General features: G+C 34.1%; 1 protein-coding gene across 8 annotated transcripts in view; it reads left to right on the top strand.

Moving 5' to 3' along the window:
• Positions 1 to 21,389, top strand: part of PRPF40A (pre-mRNA processing factor 40 homolog A) — a 55,737-nt gene extending 34,348 nt beyond the window's left edge. For 2 of the 8 annotated variants that reach the window (XM_007117651.3, XM_007117649.4), the window contains exons 7-26: positions 183 to 303; positions 542 to 595; positions 2,178 to 2,202; positions 2,862 to 3,233; positions 5,612 to 5,720; positions 6,206 to 6,270; positions 6,627 to 6,791; positions 7,845 to 7,953; positions 8,819 to 8,969; positions 9,963 to 10,096; positions 14,777 to 14,891; positions 15,060 to 15,151; positions 15,284 to 15,400; positions 15,722 to 15,859; positions 16,071 to 16,166; positions 18,440 to 18,526; positions 18,613 to 18,709; positions 18,793 to 18,854; positions 19,503 to 19,634; positions 20,997 to 21,389. In XM_007117651.3, the coding sequence (XP_007117713.1) occupies positions 183 to 303; positions 542 to 595; positions 2,178 to 2,202; positions 2,862 to 3,233; positions 5,612 to 5,720; positions 6,206 to 6,270; positions 6,627 to 6,791; positions 7,845 to 7,953; positions 8,819 to 8,969; positions 9,963 to 10,096; positions 14,777 to 14,891; positions 15,060 to 15,151; positions 15,284 to 15,400; positions 15,722 to 15,859; positions 16,071 to 16,166; positions 18,440 to 18,526; positions 18,613 to 18,709; positions 18,793 to 18,854; positions 19,503 to 19,634; positions 20,997 to 21,089 (2,334 nt within the window). In that variant the 3' untranslated portion in view covers positions 21,090 to 21,389. Of the gene's footprint in view, positions 1 to 182; positions 304 to 541; positions 596 to 2,177; positions 2,203 to 2,861; positions 3,234 to 5,611; positions 5,721 to 6,205; positions 6,271 to 6,626; positions 6,792 to 7,844; positions 7,954 to 8,818; positions 8,970 to 9,962; positions 10,097 to 14,776; positions 14,892 to 15,047; positions 15,152 to 15,283; positions 15,401 to 15,721; positions 15,860 to 16,070; positions 16,167 to 18,439; positions 18,527 to 18,612; positions 18,710 to 18,792; positions 18,855 to 19,502; positions 19,635 to 20,996 lie in introns of all 8 variants that reach the window. The other 6 variants (XM_007117650.4, XM_007117648.3, XM_028478041.2 and 3 more) reach the window with 3 other exon arrangements.
• The last annotated feature ends 63 nt before the right edge of the window (positions 21,390 to 21,452 follow it).

Below are 21,452 nucleotides of genomic sequence, written 5' to 3'. Positions count from 1 at the left end.
CATAATATATTCAAATAACTTAACATTAGTTAGTAAGTATCCTATAGTTGGTAGCTTATATTATCACCATCTCGCAAGCTTTAGAATTGTATGGGTTGATAATATCTAGTAAAAACAGTGATGTGAATGATGAAAGATGCTAAGTATATTACTATTAACTGAAGGTTTTTATTTTGCTTTAGCAACTTTTATCTAAATGCCCTTGGAAGGAGTACAAATCTGACTCTGGAAAGCCTTACTATTACAATTCTCAAACAAAAGAATCCCGCTGGGCGAAACCTAAAGAACTTGAAGATCTTGAAGGTAAAACAGGGAAAGATAATTTTTAATGTTACTTTTTTATGTATATATATATCATTCACATTGGAACAGTCCTTCATAAATAGGATTGTTCAAACAAAGACCTTGTTTTTTAAATAAAGTGATTAGAACGTTTTAAATGGTGTAACAGTTTTATGGGCTCTTATTTTCTTGTTGCTCTAGAACTCAGTTCTATAGATTTTAAATAGATTTTTATTTGATTTGATTCCACTGAAACTAGGATACCAGAATACCATTGTTGCTGGAAGTCTTATTACAAAATCAAACCTGCATGGTGAGCTGCTTTGATAATTCATTTTCTGTCATTATTTAACATTTTAAGAGTATGTCACAGATGTTCACTAACCATAATTGGATAAATCTGCAGTGAGAAATCTCTAATTCAAAGAATTCCTTTCATTTAAGGGTTATATTATAAATGAGCTTGTAGCTTTTAACATTGTACTTTGACTTTCTTTTTTAAACAAAAAACATAATTTACCATTGGAAAATTGAACACAGACATACAATATTTCTAAAGACAGCTGTGAGTGTTGGTGCACACATGGAATATGTGACTTAACTCAGCAGATAGCAGAGAACCTTGAACTCTTATCATTTTAAATTTGTTAATATATTGTGAGACTCTACATTTAATGCTGATTTTATTTTAGCACAACATTGCAGAATAGCCTTTATGTTTATTATGGGAGAATTAAAGTAAATAGAATACCATGCCTCACTTACAAAAGGAGAATTTTCCAACATCCTCAACTATTCAGAATATCCCTGAGAATCTAGAAATACTACCTAATATAAAACCTAGGGCTTAAAATAGTAGAGATTCAGAGCAGGAATTGAGAATTTAGTTCTTTTACTCTTCTAATAGAATCTGGTGTCATAAACTGTTGGCTTAGAAGCAACAGATTATAGGAGAATGGGTCTAATAAAGTAGTCTGCAACGTGTAACGACTTCTGACAGGAAAGAGAGAATAAAAATTTCTTAAAGGCATTGTGGTCTTATGTCTATTTACCTTTTCCCTGTGTCACCTCATTAGCTTAGATGGTCATTATCCGAAATATTTTTTAATTCGTACTGATAACCCCTTTAGTATGTTTTGTCAGCCATACTAAACAGATTTCCTTTAAAAGGGGATAAGTTTTAAAAATATTTTCATAGAGTTAAGTTTATATTATCATTTACATGGAGCATCTCATTCCCTAATAACGCTGAATAAATGAGATATCTTTGTTACCCCTAAAGAAAAATTTACTTTAACTAGACTGAGAGCTGAAATATTGAGTGCAGATCTTTAAAGCTCAATTTATACTTCTATACTAGCATTGGCTAATAATAATATTGTAGATAGGTAGATTCTGAGTTCATTCATTTAAGAAATATCAAGCTCATTTCTGATATAACCCTATTACAAATAGTTGGTGTGCATAACTATCTATCTACCTGTCAATGCTAGTATATATGTGCTGGAATTTCATAACAACATTCGACCCCAGTTTGAATTTAGTATCTTTAAAAAAAACAAAAAACAAGTAGTTTTATCCCTGGGGAAAATACTATTTTATTCCAGAATTATGCAGATACTTTTAGGGAGTTTTTGCAGTAGCCAACAGCCTTTGAGAAAGTAGCATTGTGGGAAGAAGCTTTCCTAAAACTTGCTGTTATTTAAAGTTTGTTTTTATTCTTTAATTGCTGCCCTGGAATTTACAGAACCTTTGCTCTATAAATGTAGTGATTTTTTTTTTTAAGGGTGGTAAATCTTACTGTATAGAACTTTTATCTCCTTTTAAAGTCTGTTTTCATTGATTGTATTTAAAAGCTATGTAGTACGTAACTGTTCTTTTTTTCTCTTTAATAGCAATGATCAAAGCTGAAGAAAGCAGGTAAGCAGTTTTGGACACCAGTACATATTTACAAATTTAGTATCTCCTGTAACATTCTTGTTTTAACTGTCTGTATAAATAGTATTTAACATGGTAGACCTAATAGTTTGATGTCTTCAGAGGATTTGGGGTAGGGAAAGAGATGTTTACTCAAGATACACACTTGATGTTTTCCTAGACAGTTATTAGAATTTGGACAGCATCCTGAACAAAAACTGTTACAGAAAAGTCCAAAATTTGATTTGAATTAATTTGGGAACAGATGAAGTATCAGTATATCTCCCTTCCTTTATTCAGGTTTTCCTTTTAATGGGTGAAATGAAATTAATGATGTAGGTCAAATTTTATGGCATAATACAATCTGATAGGACATTTTGTAAATGAAAACAGTTATTGGACTTTTGGAAACGCAGATTGTTGCATGAGTGCCTATCATACATTATCACGAATGCTGAATTAAATCAAAGTAATTCAGTTTCATACTGTGGTTTTAATCTTTTTGAATGGCTTAGTAGTTTGGCAGCACTGCCGTTTTTCCCTTATAGTAGTTTCTCTTGAGAAACTATTCATTTGCTTTTATGATAATTTAAAACTAACTTTATTTGGCTTTGTGATTGTTCATAATGAACTGACTAGCTTTCTCTTTTTTAAATATATAGTAAACAAGAAGAGTGCACCACATCAACAGCCCCAGTTCCTACAACAGAAATTCCAACCACAATGAGCACCATGGCTGCTGCAGAAGCAGCAGCTGCTGTTGTTGCAGCAGCAGCTGCAGCAGCAGCAGCAGCTGCTGCAGCCAATGCAAGTGCTTCCACCTCTGCTTCTAGTACTGTCGGTGGAACTGTTCCAGTTGTTCCTGAGCCTGAGGTTACTTCGATTGTTGCTACTGTTGTAGATAATGAAAATACAGTAACAATTTCGACTGAAGAACAAGCGCAACTTACTAGTACCCCTGCTGTTCAGGATCAAAGTGTTGAAGTGTCTAGTAATACTGGAGAAGAAACATCTAAGCAGGAAACTGTAGCTGAGTAAGTTTAGTAACTTGTTTTCTGCAAATCAGTACCAGACTTCATTAATATAAGAAAATGCTGATTTAGTAAGTGGCCATTAAGTGTTTAATAAAAGTTTTTTGAGAATCAAAATATAAGCCTTTAGATAATGGGATAATTTTTAGATTGAGTTTTGTGGGCTCATGCTCTCAAACTGTTGCAAAACTAATCCATACAAGTTTAGGAAGCAGAGCTGGTGATAGGGTAAGAGACAAATTTGAAGGAGTGCCAAAAACCTTAGTAATCAAAATGCAGTATTTTAAATCAAAATCAATGCAAAAATCCCATGATTAATAAAATTTTAAGACAGGATCAGAATTATTGATTTTCTTTCTATTTCATTCTGAAATATGGCTTACTACAGCACTGCAGGGAAGTTGCTGTAGTTCAGTATTGAACAAATAAGCAAAAATCAAGTAGACAAAAATCAAGATAACACTTAACAGTGTACAGGAAAACTGTTAGTGAGGTTAAATTGGTACAACTTTTTAATAAGGCCAAATAGCTGCATCTCTAAGTTTACAGTTTGTATGTACCCTATGATCTAGTAATATTTCATATGGCTGTGCTTTTTATAGCTACAAAAAGTAACCTTGAGCTGTGCTTCTTGATTTTAAATATCCACATATATTAAAAAAAAGTTAATCATGATGTCAAGATCCAAACATGGTCACCCATCTTAATATTTAAGTATATTGATTTCATCTTCCTATCCCCTTTTATAAACTTTTATGATTATTTTTAATGCTCATTTTCCAAAGTATGAAAATAGCTTTATAATTTCTTCTGATGTTTACAAGTTTAAAAAGATACCTATATAGTATATTTGAAGGCATAAAAGAGTGACAGTTAACATTTTAATTATATCCGTCTTCCTTTTTTGTGCATTTAAAATATGTGCATATTTTAAATTTAAAAAATATATCAGAAACATCTACCTCAGTAGAGATCCATACCCTATCATGTTGAATATTATTATTTATATCATTAATATTCAACATATTAATTATTTATATATACATTAAGTATTCTCCTACTGATAGACATTTAGCCTTTCTAGAATAATATTGTTTTACATCTTTTCATACCTATTGTATTTTTTCACAATAATTTGTTTTTCACATTTTTAACAAACAACTGTTTTCTGCTTCCTTTTTTGTTTACTTATTATAGTGCTTGAGTCAGTATAATAAACTTGATTTTAATTACTTTGAACATAGATCATTTACAGCTAGTAATTTTTGGCTGTGCTGTTTACAATATTTTTGATGATTTTAAATAAATATTCCAAAGTAAGTTTACTTGATTCAGAGGGTATGTATTAATTGTATTTTTTATTAGTATGTATTCCAGAATATGCATTCAACTTAAAGGTGGGGGATGGGGTTTGTTTTGTTTTGTTTTGTTTTGTTTTTTTTGTGGTATGCGGGCCTCCCTCTGCTGCGGTCTCTCCCGTTGCGGAGCACAGGCCCCGGACGCGCAGGCTCAGCGGCCATGGCTCACGGGCCCAGCCGCTCCGCGGCATGTGGGATCCTCCCAGACAGGGGCGCGAACCCGGTTCCCCTGCATCGGCAGGCGGACGCGCAACCACTGCGCCACCAGGGAAGCCCTGGGGTTTGTTTTTTGATTTGTCTTTTCCTGCATTCTCTTCTATAAAGGAAGAAATGTTAAGATTATACAACTTTTTCATAAAGATCCCTCAAACAAGTACAGTTGACAATTCTTGGGTAATTCTTTCTGTTTGAGACCAGTGTTAGGCAGACTTTTTCATAAACCTTCAAAGAGTAAATACTTTTGGTTTTGTTGGTGATACAGTCTGTCACAATGACTCAATTCTGCTGTGGTAGTATGCAGTCAGCCATAATCAGTATGCAAACTCTTGAGCAGGGCCATGTTCCAGTAAAGCTGTATTTACAGAAATTGGCAGCAGGCTGGATTTGACCCATGGGTTGTGGTTTGCCAATCCCGATTTAGATTGATCTCTATATCTTTTTTATATTTTATGCACACTTGTCCAAATCCTATTATTAAGACACTAAAATGAGGACTCTGAATAAGTTTTATAAGCCATTTGAAAGTATTAACTTGTGGGCTAGTGAAATTAATGTTGTAGTATAAATGTTTATTTTAGCCTTTGTACAAGGCCTTAATAACCGAATGTTAGAGGAAAAAACTATATAGTACTTTTATTTCTTTATGTTGCATTAAATGTGTCTCATGGAGACTTTATTCTAAACTTGTCAAATAAGTTTAATTTGTTTACCTCAACAGCAAACAAATAATAATAAAACATTATTTTCCTAAATGAAGCAAGTGTTTATTTAAATTGTAAATACAATGTATAAATTTCTCTCTAGTTTCACTCCCAAAAAGGAGGAGGAAGAAAGCCAACCAGCAAAAAAAACATATACTTGGAATACAAAGGAGGAAGCAAAGCAAGCATTTAAAGAATTATTGAAGGAAAAGGTATTTATAATAGAGATTTTTATTATAAGTCTAATAAATGAAATTATCCTTCAGTGCAGTTTGTACCTTGATGCTTTTATTAAAAATACTAATCGTATAAACGGCTGTGACTGAAAATGAACTAAAGTTGTCTTTTTTCTTTTTTTAACTTTGAGAAACTGACTTTCAACCAAAAAGAATGTTTAAGGTACTACACAGTACATTCCACCTCAGTATTTAATATAAGGTTTTATTCATAAAAATTGTTCTGTCTTTCTAATCAGTAGTCTGAGGAAGAAGTCTTCATGGTCTGTGTAAATTTCAGTTTTTCTTTTTAGTCTGTAGATATATTACACAGATTTGCTTGCTTCAATAAATTATTTTTTAGACCTTTTTTCAAACTCCTGCAAAGGGAAGTGGTTGTTGTTTGCAGTGAGTATTATACTTTGTTGTATGACTTAACTATATTTGTGTGAAATTTTAACTTTTCATTAAATGATTTTCAGCGGGTACCATCTAATGCTTCATGGGAGCAAGCTATGAAAATGATCATTAATGATCCACGATACAGGTAACAGTTTGATTTTTTTATTTACTTTCCACCTTGAGCAAACCAAGCCTAGAATATTTAAATTATGTAAAATAATACAACTTTTCACTCCATGGTCTTCTGTTATTTTGGATACCAATAATTGAGTTGCTTTATGTCTGATAAGAACCAAAAAAGTTAAAAGGCTTGTCATATAGTCGGGGCACCCTGCTATAGATGTTAGAATTATTTTTAAAGTAGAAATTATTTTCTAATTGCTATCTTTAATAACTTACTGACATTTTCTTAATTTGTGAATGAAATTTATTTTTTCAAAGCACTAACACTTGATCATCTTACTTTCATTTACTCTTATACGATATTTTTCTATTTTTTAGTGCTTTAGCAAAGTTGAGTGAAAAAAAGCAGGCCTTTAATGCTTATAAAGTCCAGACAGAGAAAGAAGAAAAAGAAGAAGCAAGATCCAAATACAAAGAGGCTAAGGAATCCTTTCAGCGTTTTCTTGAAAATCATGAAAAAATGACTTCCACAACTAGATACAAGTAAGATTTTTACTGATCATGGTATATGTTTACTGTACTGTTTCTGTGTCAGACTTTTTACCAAGTGCAGTAACTAATCCAGATGTTCGTTAAAGCTAAATGATTGTGAATGTGACAGTTCCATAAGGTAAAAGATAAATCAGTAGTTAAATGTGGAATTTATAGACTTACTGAGTTGTTAATTAGGGACTACAATAAAAAAGGGAGAAAGACTTTATTTCATAATGAAAGCTTGACTCCTTTCTCCTTAATATAAGAATTCAAGATGCAAGTGGGGGGAGAGATACGGGAATATATGTTTTTATGTATAGCTGACTCACTTTGTTATACAGCAGAAACTAATACACCATTGTAAAGCAATTATACTCCAAAACAGATGTTAAAAAAAATTTTTTTTTTAAATTCAGATTTTTTTGTATTTGTTGAATAGAAATAGGCTATTTTCATTATGTATATAGCATTTTTGAAAATTTATATAGCATTCTTTTTGGAGTGCTTTGTTATTTAAAATTGTGAGTAATTCATTATTAACATCTTTGCAATAGGCTGTGACGTTCATTTTCCTTATATGTTTTCTTATTTTCCTCACTTTTCCAGAAAAGCCTAGTGAAGAACTCTTCCATTTCTTTCAATAGTCCTATTTTATCTGTTAACTAAATTTCTTACAGTTTATTGAAGTCTGTAATTTAGTTCCATGGGCAGTTTGGTAGTCTCTGTCGCTACCCTGAGAAATAGAGGTAGTCTTAACTACAAAACATCGCTCAATTGGAATTATCTCCTCTATCTCTAAAGGAGAAATCAAGGCCTAAGCTGTTTTGTTCTTTTTCTTAATTATCCAAAAGTTTTCTTTTTTTTTGAACCAGTGAAACCACATCTTGTTTATTTGAAACAAAATCAACAAAATTTAACAAAAGTTTTCTCTTATAATACAATCATGAACTTAAGAGTGGAAAAGAGTGTTCATTTGGTGGTATTAAATTTAGAATAAAATTAAAATGGTTTAAAATTTTTATGGTATAGTATAGAGTAACATTTAATCTTTTTAACAAATAGAAAAGCAGAGCAAATGTTTGGAGAGATGGAAGTCTGGAATGCAATATCAGAACGTGATCGTCTTGAAATCTATGAAGATGTTTTATTCTTTCTTTCAAAAAAAGAAAAGGTATTATTCACTCTTACTGGTGTTTATTGATAAAACAAGATGTTTCTTCATCCTGTTTAGGAGTTACTTTATAACATGTTCATTTTTGTTGGTTTATTTAGTTTATATGGTGCAACAGATCTATTTATTAGAAGTTACATTTAAAAATAGATAGCTCCTATAATAATAAGTACTGATGTGAACATAGTAGGTAGAGATTTGTGCAGCTGACACTTAGATTGTCATTAATTTGGCTGTCTTATGCCCACTTTGAAAAAATACTTATTTTTAGCTTGGTTTGAAAAAATACTCAGTGTTTTTGCTTATAAGGCATTTATTTATGATTATTTTACAAGAACAGCAGTAATGTGTAATTGTTACCGTTAAAATGTATTTGTAGGATAGTGTTTTAAAACACTAAAATACTATCCTACAAATACATTTAGTTTTGCTCATGTCTGTTTTGTTATGCACTAAGTTGCATGCTATCCAGTCTTCCAAGAGACTTACAGAAATGTAAGTATTATTGACAAAAATTTGAACATAGCTGCAAGTGGTTGAACACATTATCATTTACCTGTTGTGTGATTTGTAACTTTCGTTTGGACAGTGTCTACAATGCATAGTTGTGGGAGGAGAGATTTTGCGAGGGGGTGAGGGAGGTGAGATTCCAGCTTTAGAAGAGAGGTTAAAAAAAAAATTTGAAGGTAAAAGCCAAGCAGTTAGGCAGGAGCACTGGAAAGGTAAAGAGTGTTGATATTTAAAGTAAATGGGTAACATTTGAAATTTGGACATCAGTTAGAATGTGAAGAAACCTTCACTAATTGCAGTTTATATGTCATACTTTATTTGAAATTCAAAACATATATTCATATTTTTGATTTAGGAGCAAGCAAAACAGTTGCGAAAGAGAAATTGGGAAGCCTTAAAAAACATACTTGACAACATGGCTAACGTGACATACTCTACTACTTGGTCTGAAGCCCAGCAGTATCTGATGGATAATCCAACTTTTGCAGAAGATGAAGAATTGCAGAGTAAGAATGATGACTAAGTGGAAGGAACAGTTTTTTAAAAGTTGTCCAGCAGCGAAGAATGGTCACTTTTTTTATGTGATCACTAACTGAATTTTACATAATTGTTTGTCCATCCCTGAAAAGCTGTTTTGTTTGTTTCCAGATAGGATATTTCTTTCTAATTGAGTTTTGTGATTCAGGACAAAATATTTTCCCCAAAATCTGAAGTTAGCTTTATCAGATATTCTTGAAATATGTTTATTAGGTCAAGCCTGAAATTGTCCTTTGCCATTTTTATGTGACTTAGTGGGAACCAAATTAATAACCACATTTTACTCATGCTGTCCTCTCGAGGGTAATGACTTTAGAGATTTGCTTGCAAAAGGCAAAAAATGGATTAGCATTATTTTACAGTAAGTTTCCCCAAGTTCTTTTTCTGATCTACCTAGTTGCTTTTAAAATTACAGCTTTTTTGATTATCCTTCTGAATACCATACTTCAGTAAGTTTGAGGGAGGGCCTAGAATTCTGTACTTTGAAAAACTCCTTGGGTAATTCTGATATTGCTGACAAATTTATCACAACAGTTTTATTTTCTTTTTATTACTTGTGTCATGTGTTCTCTCTGTTTCATCCTCGGATTTGGGGGCTATGTTTTAATGAGGTCTTTTTGAAATTTTTCATATGGGAATTCTCTGGTGGTCCAGTGGTTAGGACTCCACGCTTCCACTGCAAGGGGGTGCAACAGGTTTGATCCCTGGATCGGGGAACTGAGATTCCACAAGCCGCACACCGTGGCCCAAAAAAAAAAAAAAATTATAAATAAAAGAAAATAAATTTTCCTTGAACACTTCCTATTTAGATAATTAGAAGTCATATTTGAGTTTAAATATAAATATTTTGGTAAAACGAATTTGAACTTTGTAGGGAGTTAATGCAAATAAGTAAACGGCTTTCTTTACTGGCATTTGATTTTAATTTTTTTTTACTTCTTTTTAACTGAAAAAAATTCTAGACATGGATAAAGAAGATGCGTTAATTTGCTTTGAAGAACACATTCGGGCTTTAGAAAAGGAAGAAGAAGAAGAAAAACAGAAGAGTTTGCTTCGGGAAAGGAGACGACAGCGTAAAAACAGAGAATCTTTTCAGGTAATTTTAAAAGCTCTGTTTTCTAGCTTTAATTGTATAATATGGTTAATGACCTGTAACAGTGACGTAAACAATTTTGAGAATCTTGATCTCAGATTATTAATCTGAGCTTTTGCAGAGGATCCATACAAATTTAACTCTTAAGTTCTATAGTTAGTTATGAATCCACTTAAGGAGAGTAGCTGTTTCAGGCTAGGGGAACATAGAAGGCTGTAGCAGATTTGGTATTTAAAGTGAGCACTGATAGATAAGGTTTCACTTGGGAAAGAGTAGTAGATATCCTGAGGGGGGACTGAAAATAAAATATGTGTGATGAGTTATTAGTACTAGTTGATTTTTAGGTTCTAGAGAATGGTTTTGAGGATGGGCCATAATTTTTAAACACTGTACAGAGGAGCTAAAATTACATGTTCTTTATATAGGCCAGTGGCTTCTTTTGACCTCCAAGTATCACTTTTTAGTCTTTTAGTAATGGAGGCTATCACAGAGCAATGAATTTTTGCATTTTATATTACACCAAACTTCCATTTCAATAATAATAATAGCAGTTAGCATTGATTGCTTATTGGTATGCATTTAAAATTTATAACCTCTTAATTTTTATGATAGCCTTATTTTATGATAGTAGGTACTGTTTTTGTTATGGTCATTTATATAGGTAAGGAAATGGGCTTAGAGAGATGAAGTGACTTGCCCAAATTCAGCTACTGAGTAGTGGAGCCAGACTTTGAATCTATGCTGTGTTTTAATTACTGAGTCTCTTTCATTAAACACTGTATTAGGGTAAGTGCTAAGTTACAGTGACTTAAATAAGAGGTTTTATTTCTTGAAAGAACAGTTGTTTTGGTTTAGGGTAGAGCACATTGTCATCTCCTAAGGCAGTGGTTCTCAAAACTTAGCATGCATCAGAATCACTTAGACGGCTTTTAGAAAACTCCCCATGGTGCCAAAGATCACTAATCATCTTAAATGCCACAGCGAATAGCATTATTGCAGTCTTCATTCCATAAAAACGTAACATTTACTACTCTATGGTTTCCTTTTAGTGGTTTCCCAGAGGATCATTTGGAGTATTGTTAAAACCAGGGACTGTTGAGCCTCACCCCCAGAATTTGATTCAGTAGGTCTCTTTTCAGTTGTGAATATACCTTTTAAAGGAAGTGTAGTAGCAGAGGAAAATTACTGAGCTGAATATCTGAAGCAAAACATGCTAATACCAGTTATATCAATAGTAATCAGAAACGATGCCAGACACATAAAAGCCATATTTTAGGCTTAGCAAAAGATGCTTGTGGCCTTTATATTAGAATTTCTGATCCACATTCTCCAGTTTCAGTATTGACATTGTACTTGCTCTTATATTTTCTGTGACCCAGATTTCCTAATTTTTGTTGTATTTTACCTTATAGTTCTCCTTATTTTACACCATTGCAAAAGCTTCATAAGAGACATTAAAGCTCAGTGGTTGCAGAAGAGTATTAATCAACCTCCTGAAAATCTGTTCTCCCCTTCCTAGGCACATGGCTCCTTAGTTAAAATCTAAGTTTTCTAGCCTCGTTTGTAGCTACTTGTGGTAACGTGACTAAATTTTCAGCAACTGAATGTGAAGGAGACGAGAACTCCAGCATCATTTTTTAATTAATTAATTTTTTTTTTTTTCTTTTTAATTTTTGGCTGCATTGGGTCTTCGTTGCTGTGCGCGGGCTTTCTCTAGTTGCAGCAAGCGGGGACTACTCTTCATTGCGTTGCACGGGCTTCTCATTGCGGTGGCTTCTCTTGTTGCGGAGCACAGGCTCTAGGCGCGCGGGCTTCAGTAGTTGTGGCACGTGGGCTCAGTAGTTGTGGCACGTGGGCACAGTAGTTGTGGCGCACGGGCTTAGTTGCTCCGTGGCATATGGGGTCTTCCCGGACCAGGGCTTGAACCCGTGTCCCCTGCATTGGCAGGCGGATTCTTAACCACTGGACCACCAGGGATGTCCCACATCATTGGTTTTTAAAAGAACTACCATTTCAACTTCTTCCAAGCTGAAATGTGGTCATGGGTATAACACCCTAATCATGCAGAGAAAGCTAATGGCGTTGGGCAGTTCTTTAAGTGTGGGCCAGCATATCACTGTCTCTTGGAAACTTATTAGAAATGTAAACTCTCAGAACCCCACCTAGACCTAATGAATCAAATTGGGGCGGGGAGGGGAACTGCAATCTGTGGTTTTGTTTTTACCATTTCTTCACATGATTCATTGAGATACCACCTAAGGTAATTTACCAAAAGTGGCAAATGTTGAGATTCTTTATGAAATAAGACAAAGAATTATAGTTCAATGTAACATTTAAGGTCAGTGACTGTCAACATCTAGGGGAAGTTAAAGAGTTGCCATATAGTTTAAAGGTAAATAGAGGCAAAATCAGACCTTTCTCTGATGTTTTGATAAGACAGTTCAAGAGTACTCTCAGGGTTAAGAGTGTGGCTTTTCTTTGATAAGAGAGAACCAGTCAAGAGGGAGAGAATGAAGAAAGAATTGAAGGATAGGGGTATTCTGTTATTAAATAAAATCTTTGAAGGTTTATTCAAGCATATGTGAGTAGTTACATTATGAACCTTATGTAAGGAGACAAAAAGAAGGAAGGCGATGAGGGAAAAGACATATTATTGACTTGGCCTGAGGCAGTGAGTGGTGTTCAACTAGTGCTTTTGTTGGTGGTCATGATTTGGGGAGAAGTTGCTACTAGCATCTAGTTGGGTAGAGACGAGAGGTATTGCTGAGCATCGTCCAATGTACAGGACCACCACCACCACCAACCCCCGAAACAAAACAAAACAAAAAAGTTTACGAGCTCCAAGATGTCATTAGTGCCAACGTTGGGAGCCTTCTCCTCTAAGGGAAGAAGAAATAACCAGCCTCAGCCATCTTTGAAGCACCTTGGTTGCTTTGTTGCCTCCCCTTCCCAAGGTGGGATTAGTAAATAAAAGAGAGAAAGAGCCATACAGTTTTAGCATAATGGTTTTCAAACCTGAATTCATATAAAACTTACCTGGTGATTTCTAAGAAATAAATTACAAATATCTTTATTTTAATTCATATTTTCTTAAAAAAAATCTCAGGTGAATTCTAATTTTCATTCAAGTTAGGAGATTCACTACCAAAATGGATTCAGTGTCGAAATTCTATGACTTTATCAGCAACCTAGAAGTGAAACAAATACTAGCAAAGCAGGTATGATGAAGTAGATTTTAAGATCCTAGAGAGCATCATTGAAGGTGGTTTCTAAGCTGTTTTAGGGACTCAAAAGGGAGTAGGTGAAGAACCTTGGTTATCACACAGCAGGGGTGGGTTGAGTTCCCATTTATGTTGAAGGGTAAGGACGAAAGGATAGAAATTAAGTTTGAGGAAAAAATTTTAGAAATAGAGACTGAATTGACATGCTTATTCCCATTTGGAGAGAAGTGGTATTATACATGTCTGGTGTCATTCAGGACAGTGCTACCCAATAAAAATTTGTATGCCACATACATAATTTTAATTTCTTACTAATTTAATTAATTTTAGTGACCTTTTATTTCACCCAATATATCTAAAATATTGTCTTAACATGCAACCAATATATTTTTTTAAATTTATTTATTTTGGTAATAAACCTTCAAAATCATTGTGTTATATACTGCTGGCATTGAACACTGCAGGTATAAGAATTTTAGGAGCAGAATTTGGCCCCTAATTTAGGGACATTTATAGAATTAAAACTCCCTAAGGATTTCAGGAAGCAGGAAATGTGGAAATTGCTGAGTACTGAAGTCCCACTATGTTGCCCTGAAAGTTGGCAAATAGTAAAAAAAAAAAAAAAAAAAAAAAAAAGATAAAGTGAGCATATAAAAATTTAAGTTATAACAGTAATATGGAAGAAAGGAAATAGGTTTTAAAATCAGACATGGGGGTTGAATCCTAGTTCCCCACACTATATGTATGTTGCTTTAGTAAAATTGTGTATCTTCCTCTTAGAAAAGAAAATTAAATTAAAAAATCCTTCAGAACACATTAGGCGTTACATTTAAAAACAAAAAGTATATTTTGCAGTAAATGTGCATGCACATTCTTTAGCCTCATCATTTGAGATAACATCCAGTGTTTTGACTTTATTTGTATATGTTATTTGCAAACTGGAAATGATGATCTATCTTAAGGGACAGTAAACTGAAGCCTGGAACGGTAATGTAGCTTTTCAACAGTCCTTTTCTCTGAAGTCCAAAATAGTTTTTTGCCTAAAAGCTGATTTTACTTTCATCAAAGAGCAAATATGCTTTGCACCTAAACATATTTGTGATAACATTGGTAGAAGAGTTTTAAATATAGCTTTTTTCTGTTTGTTTGTTTTTTGCGGTACGCGGGCCTCTCACTGTTGTGGCCTCTCCCGTTGCGGAGCACAGGCTCCGGACGCACAGGGTCAGCGGCCATGGCTCACGGGCCCAGCCGCTCCGCGGCATGTGAGATCTTCCCGGACTGGGGCACGAACCCATGTCCCCTGCATCGGCAGGCGGATTCTCAACCACTGCGCCACCAGGGAAGCCCAAATATAGCTGTTTTTAACATGTTTTTTCATTCATGTTGTACCAATATTTCTAAAGTCCTTAAAGATGGCTTTTCAATATATAATGGGTTCGTTGTTGTTGTCCCCTTCCCCCAGATATTTTTAGATGAACTGCATGAACATGGACAACTGCATTCTATGTCATCTTGGATGGAATTGTATCCAACAATTAGTTCCGACATTAGATTCACTAATATGCTTGGTCAGCCGGGTGAGATTCTTCTCTTTCCTAATTTGTAGTTATGATAGTTGGAATGGGCCAGAGGGAAAGATGGTTGTGTTGGGGCATGCGGGGTGCTTTCTTTTGTTTTATAAACAAAAAAGTAATTGCAGCTCTTTGATTAGAGCTAGCTTTTGACTTCTTTAGTTTTTTCATTAGGATCAACTGCACTTGACCTTTTCAAGTTTTATGTTGAGGATCTTAAAGCACGTTACCATGATGAGAAGAAGATAATAAAAGACATTCTAAAGGTAAATAGTGTATACTTGCTATTATTAACTAGTATACTTGCTATTAACTGTTAATCCGTGCCATATATTTTAAAGTGATACTGTGTTCCTTTGATTAGTGTTATTAATATTAACAAGATTTCTGTTTTTTAGGATAAAGGATTTGTAGTTGAAGTAAATACTACTTTTGAAGACTTTGTGGCAATAATCAGTTCAACTAAAAGATCAACCACATTAGATGCAGGAAATATTAAGTTGGCTTTCAATAGTGTAAGTTATCATCTTTACTGTTATGAACCACTAGATTAGTAGTATAGTTTTTAATATATTTGGCCAAAAATACTTAAGTTGTATGTAAGCTATTGAAATAAGGGAATAGGAGTAGTATTTTACAGAGTAGTGGACACTCTTCCAGGGTAAGGTAACAGAATATAATGTACTTAGATGATGGCTGATGGTAAGCTTCCTTTCCTAAAAATAATTGACTCTCTAACTTATAGATGATAGGAGAATACTTAAATTATAATGAACTATTTCAGTTAACACAGATTATATTATACTATTATAACTGATTAAATATGTTTTCAAAAGTTACTAGAAAAGGCAGAAGCCCGTGAACGCGAAAGAGAAAAAGAGGAGGCTCGGAAGATGAAACGGAAAGAATCTGCATTTAAGAGTATGTTGAAACAAGCTACTCCTCCAATAGAATTGGATGCTGTCTGGGAAGATGTATGTATACTTGTAAATTTTTTCCTTTACAATTGAAGATAAAAATTTTTAATTTCTTTCTCATAGCCAAAGAGATAACTAGAGGAAAGGAAATAAACACTTTGAGGGGGCTGGGCTGTCACAGTTTTCACTTGCTGCTATGATTCCTTTTAGTCATATTGGTATACTCTTCTCAGTATTCATATATTTATTCCATATCTGAATTTTTCAGATCCGGGAGAGATTTGTAAAAGAGCCAGCATTTGAGGATATAACTCTAGAGTCTGAAAGAAAACGAATATTTAAAGATTTTATGCATGTGCTTGAGGTAACTTTAGTTTTATCATAAGTGGCTGAAATATTACAAAATATATAAAAATTTTTTAAAAATTGAAGAATTTAGAATGATCAAAGTATGTTTCTTAAATTACACTTTTAAGTAATTTTATACAAATGTACTTATTACCTGGGATGATTAGGGAATGGTTTATTCTATAGAAACTGCTTTTAAGTGAAACAAACTAAGCTTGCATGGGAATTTTAAGATCTGTTTAGTGGACACTTTTCATATTTGTTTCATACTTATACAGTGTTACAGAAATTCATCAATTTAGCAGTCAAATGGGGTGACTTAGTAAACCTAAAAAGAAATTAGAATCTTATAAAACAGAAAACAGCTTTTAAGCTGTTTCAAATATTATACTACATTAGATGTGTTGGAAGCTCAAAGATGTTCTGAAAAATAATGGAATAAGGTAGTAAGTTTTTGTTAAAATAATAAGTAATGATAAAATTGCAAGTTATTCCACTAGCTGAATTAAGGGTATTTTGATGAAGATTTCATATGGGCACTTGTAGATAGTAAATATGCTAAACTGACCAATAATTTTTGAATAGTATTATTTGCTGCCTGTATGGGCCAGGCACTGTTGTAATTGTTTTACAGATATTACATATATGAGCTTAATCCTCATAACAACCCTATGAAGTTACAGATGAGCAAACTGAGGCAAAGAGAAAAAGTAATTTGCATGGAAGGGATTCCAACATAGGCTTTTGATTCCAGGGCCAATGCTTTTAACAAATATGCTGTGCTATCAGTTATAGACAAACCAGAGCTTTACAGCAAGCCGACGTTAGCACATACTTAATATTATAGTGCTGCCCATGGTCATTGGGCATAGCAGGTCACTTAGTTGACTGTTGACTGTTGCATTGGATTTATTGTTCTTGATGAATATCATTATTGACAACAGTTTGCTCTGTTAACATGTCCCACATGTACCATATATTGTTTCCCAGCTGCCTCTAGATCTAGTGCTGTTGGCCTATAGATCTTTTCTACTCAAAGTGTGTTTCAGACCAGCAGCATCTGTATTACCTGGAAACTTGTTAGAAATACAGAACCTCAGGCCCCATCGGCTAAATCCTGTATCAGAATTACCATTTTAACAAGATTCTCGAGCACTAGAATGTACATTTAATTTTGAGAAGCTCTGCTCTAGGTTGTGTCTTAACATTTTCCCCCAATTCAGGAATCTCCAGTAAGATTCTTTCATGATCTGTGCTGGGGGGTATTAGTGGTGAGGTCATAAATGGAGCAAATGATGGCAGCATAGGGAAGAGCTGAACATATCAGAATAGGATTTGGACCCCAATAATGTGGGCCTTGAAGTAGAAAAGGAAGAAGAGTTAACATTCAGTGACATAAAAAAAGAAAGAATGAGGACTGCCCTGGCGGTCCAATGGTTAAGGCTCTGCGCTTCCATTGCAGGGGGTGCCAGTTTGATCCTTGGTCAGGGAACAGTCAATCAGTGGGTGCCACTTTAATCCTTGGTCAGGGAACAGTCAATCGAGAGAGAGAGAGAGAGAGTCCCTGAACCAGATTTTGTTTCCACTTACTTGTAAACTGAAGCAGAATTTATTTTCAAAGGCTTAGATATGTTTGGGGGCAAGGAGTTTTTACTGCAGCATTTTTCCTTCCCTACTAGGCTGATAATTATTTTAGTGAAAGAGTTAAAATCTACAGAGACAACATTTCCTTTTCTGATTTCATGTGTAGTTAGATTGCCTTTGGATATCTTAAGCTTGGCTAGGAAGGGAATGCTCCTTGGGTGAAAAGAGCTGATTTTGCATTTAATTTCTGAGGCCAACCTCCTTTATGGATGATTCTGAGGTCGTTCTTTATTCCAGTGCTGAGCCACGTTCATCAGAAAAGCCATGTATGAATATAATTATATTTTGTTGTTTTTGAAAGTAGTGTAACTATTCTGCAGATTAAACCTTTATGGAGGGTATCAATTGTCCCTACTGTACCCACACCATTCTCATTGCTAAAAAAAAAAAGTATTTTATTAATACTTTTAAACATTGTGTTTACATGTTCAAATGAGTGGGTATGGGATAGTTAAAATGTTCTCTTCTGTTCCTTGTTAAGTGATAGTAACTCTTTGCACCATTTCAAGGGGGGGAGTACATCCTAAATATGTAAAATGAATGCAGTTTTACTCTTAAGAACCTATTTGTAAAGCTTTTAAAAATTCTCCATGATCTACTGTCTAAAGTGTGAACTTCTGAAATTTTTTTCTTTTGCCCCTGTAGCATGAATGTCAACATCATCATTCAAAGAATAAGAAACACTCTAAGAAATCTAAAAAACATCACAGGAAACGCTCCCGCTCTCGATCAGTAAGGAAGTTTATTAAAAATGGCACCATAAGTGTATAGAAATATTTGTTACCATCATTATGAATGAAATTATTTGTATTGTGTAGGGATCAGATTCAGATGATGATGACAGCCATTCAAAGAAAAAAAGACAGCGATCAGAGTCTCGTTCTGCTTCAGAACATTCTTCTAGTGCTGAATCTGGTAAACATATCTTTTAACTTGATTAAAATCATTGACACTCGGATGTCCTCAAATTCTGACACTTTTCTTTTTGTGCTGCTTAGAGAGAAGTTATAAGAAATCAAAAAAACATAAGAAGAAAAGCAAGAAGAGAAGACATAAATCTGTAAGCAGACTCTTAATTTTTACACTGCATGTAGGCTTTTGCCCTTCACTTTCTCAGTGGCAGTAGAAATTTTTGTCTAGTCCGATGCAGTCAACAGAGTTTAGGTGTGTACCTAAACTCAAGAGTTTCATAGTTGTTGTTCACCTTAATCTTTCATTAAAATCTTTTGGCGAACTTTGAAAAAAAATAACAGTGTTAAGACTCCCACTCTGTTTTTTTATAGTAATCTTAGAGAAAGACCCAAGGGTGTGTGTTTGTATATATATATATATATATATATTGAGCTGTTGTTGAGAACCACAAGTTTAAATGTTTAAACTTTTTCCTCTACCCTCAGCTCTTAATCTTAGGTACACATCAAGATACACCTAACCTTAGTGATGAAGGCACACTTAATTTAGTGATGCTCTTTTAGTGGTATTTTACCCTATCAGAATGTCATCTTTCCCATAGGAAAGACCAACTTCATCTCATGAATCTTGGGAATGTTTTAAATTCCGTGAGGTTATCGATTCAGATTCCACCACTCTAGGAACACATACATACTCTGTTATATGTGGGTATTCTTAAATATTACCTATATAGGGACTTTTTTCTAATGGAATGGTTTCTTTATCAAAATGCTGACATTGTTTTTTATTTAAACAGGACTCTCCAGAGTCAGATGCTGAACGGGAGAAGGATAAAAAAGAAAAAGACCGGGAAAGCGAAAAAGACAGAACTAGACAAAGATCAGAGTCAAAACACAAATCACCTAAGAAAAAGACTGGAAAGGATTCTGTAAGTATTTAGAATTCTTTCATCTCTGCATTTTCAAAGTACAAAAATGTCAGCTACTTTTCACACAGTTTTCTAACGTATGTGATCATGAATGACCCAATTTAAGCATCCTAGATTTTATATTCCTTAAAAAAATAACATGGCATTCTGTAACAGTTGTTTAACCCACTAAGAAAGGATGTATTCTTCTGCTTTGTACATTCTCACAAAGAAATACCAATGGACATTGTCTACCTAATTTAAGAATATAAACTTTAAGAGATTCAAATCAGGTTTTCCCTCCACCATGTCCACAGTTGTCATTGTTAACTAAATCCAGTTTCAAAAGGTAGCTTTCCAGCAGCTTTTAATCATTGGGAGGGAAGAGGTGAGGGCAAGTAGATAGGAGGATACTATAAGCCAAATCTAATGTTTTATTATCAAATTACATAATTAGTCTTCAGTTTCCCCTGTATGTGTGTTTGTGTATGTATGCCAGAGCACAGTAACACAAGCCTTCTTCACCTTGCCATTCGTTCCACAAATGCTGTGGGCTTAGCAAGTATAATGCCTCTGAGTTACCAATTGAGAGTTTAAATTGTGTAGATAAGCCCTGGTCTCCCTCTGGATATTCTCATTCAGTGGGAATAGGGTGGAGGGTTTTTTTTGTTCTTGTTTTGTTTTTAAAGCTGCACTGGTGAGTCTGATGCACATCCTTGGTGAGGAATGATTATTTTCTCTATACTTACTTAGCAACTTAATAGTTTCTTCTTCACAGTAGGTTAAATGAAACCCCTGAAGGGGGAAGGAAGATAGGTGAAAAATCTACTTTTGAAAAGTTGCTTCTCACAGTTGTTTTGGTTTTTTTGTTTTAAATTTTTTCCAGCCAAACTATTGTCCTCATAAATCTGGAATGTTTGTTTACCTGGGCACAATAGTATGCTTAAAGCATAATACTTTTCTGTAATATAAAACACTTATAGGACAACCTAGAATCGGAAAAAATAGCAAGGAATATAATACTTAGGAAATGAACACCCAGCTTCCATCAAATAGAAACAAGATGTTTCATACTCAGTTGTATAAGAGGAAGAAAAACTGGTACGTACTATTCCCCTGATCTACATATTAATGTAAACTGAAAGTAAACACCATATAAAAGTCTCATTCCAAGTTAAGTGTCTCCCCTAATGTAACCAAGGAGTACTTAGTCAACAACCCATTGGTAGGCTTTTAGGAAAGAGTTCAGTCTTCATACCCTATGATGCATTTGTTTTTGTGGAAGAGAATCCACACTAGATGTGGATTCTTTTTTCAAAGGTTCATTACTACTTAACCTTTTGAGTCCTGACACAAATATAATTGTATTCGTTGTCTTTTCAGGGTAATTGGGATACTTCTGGCAGTGAACTGAGTGAAGGGGAATTGGAAAAGCGTAGAAGGACCCTTTTGGAGCAACTGGATGATGATCAATAAATTATACCAAATATGTTTACAGTATGATTTAAAGTCTAATTCAGACCAGGGATTCTAAGTTCAATTGAAATAACACTGGGTTTTAATTATATCACAGAAAAAAAAAAGTGCATTTAAGTATTGTTATTGTGGACTTTATAAAAAGCAAAGGAAATTGAAAATAACTTGATTCTGTATCAAGAATCATATTTTCATACAGTCATAACTGTCTTTCTGTGACCCTTTCATAGGGCACTGCAGAATGGATTAAAGGTGGCAATTTACTGATAACTGCAGGTGTCTCTACTTTGTTCTAAAGTCTAAGTCAGTTTAAATGTTTAAACTTTTTCCTCTACCCTCAGCTCTTAATCTTAGGTACACATC

This window comes from Physeter macrocephalus, chromosome 2 (assembly GCF_002837175.3).
Source record: "Physeter macrocephalus isolate SW-GA chromosome 2, ASM283717v5, whole genome shotgun sequence".
NCBI lineage: Eukaryota > Metazoa > Chordata > Mammalia > Artiodactyla > Physeteridae > Physeter > Physeter macrocephalus.
The sequence above is the reverse complement of the archived record's forward strand: the minus strand, read 5'-3'. Positions and strand labels throughout refer to the sequence as shown.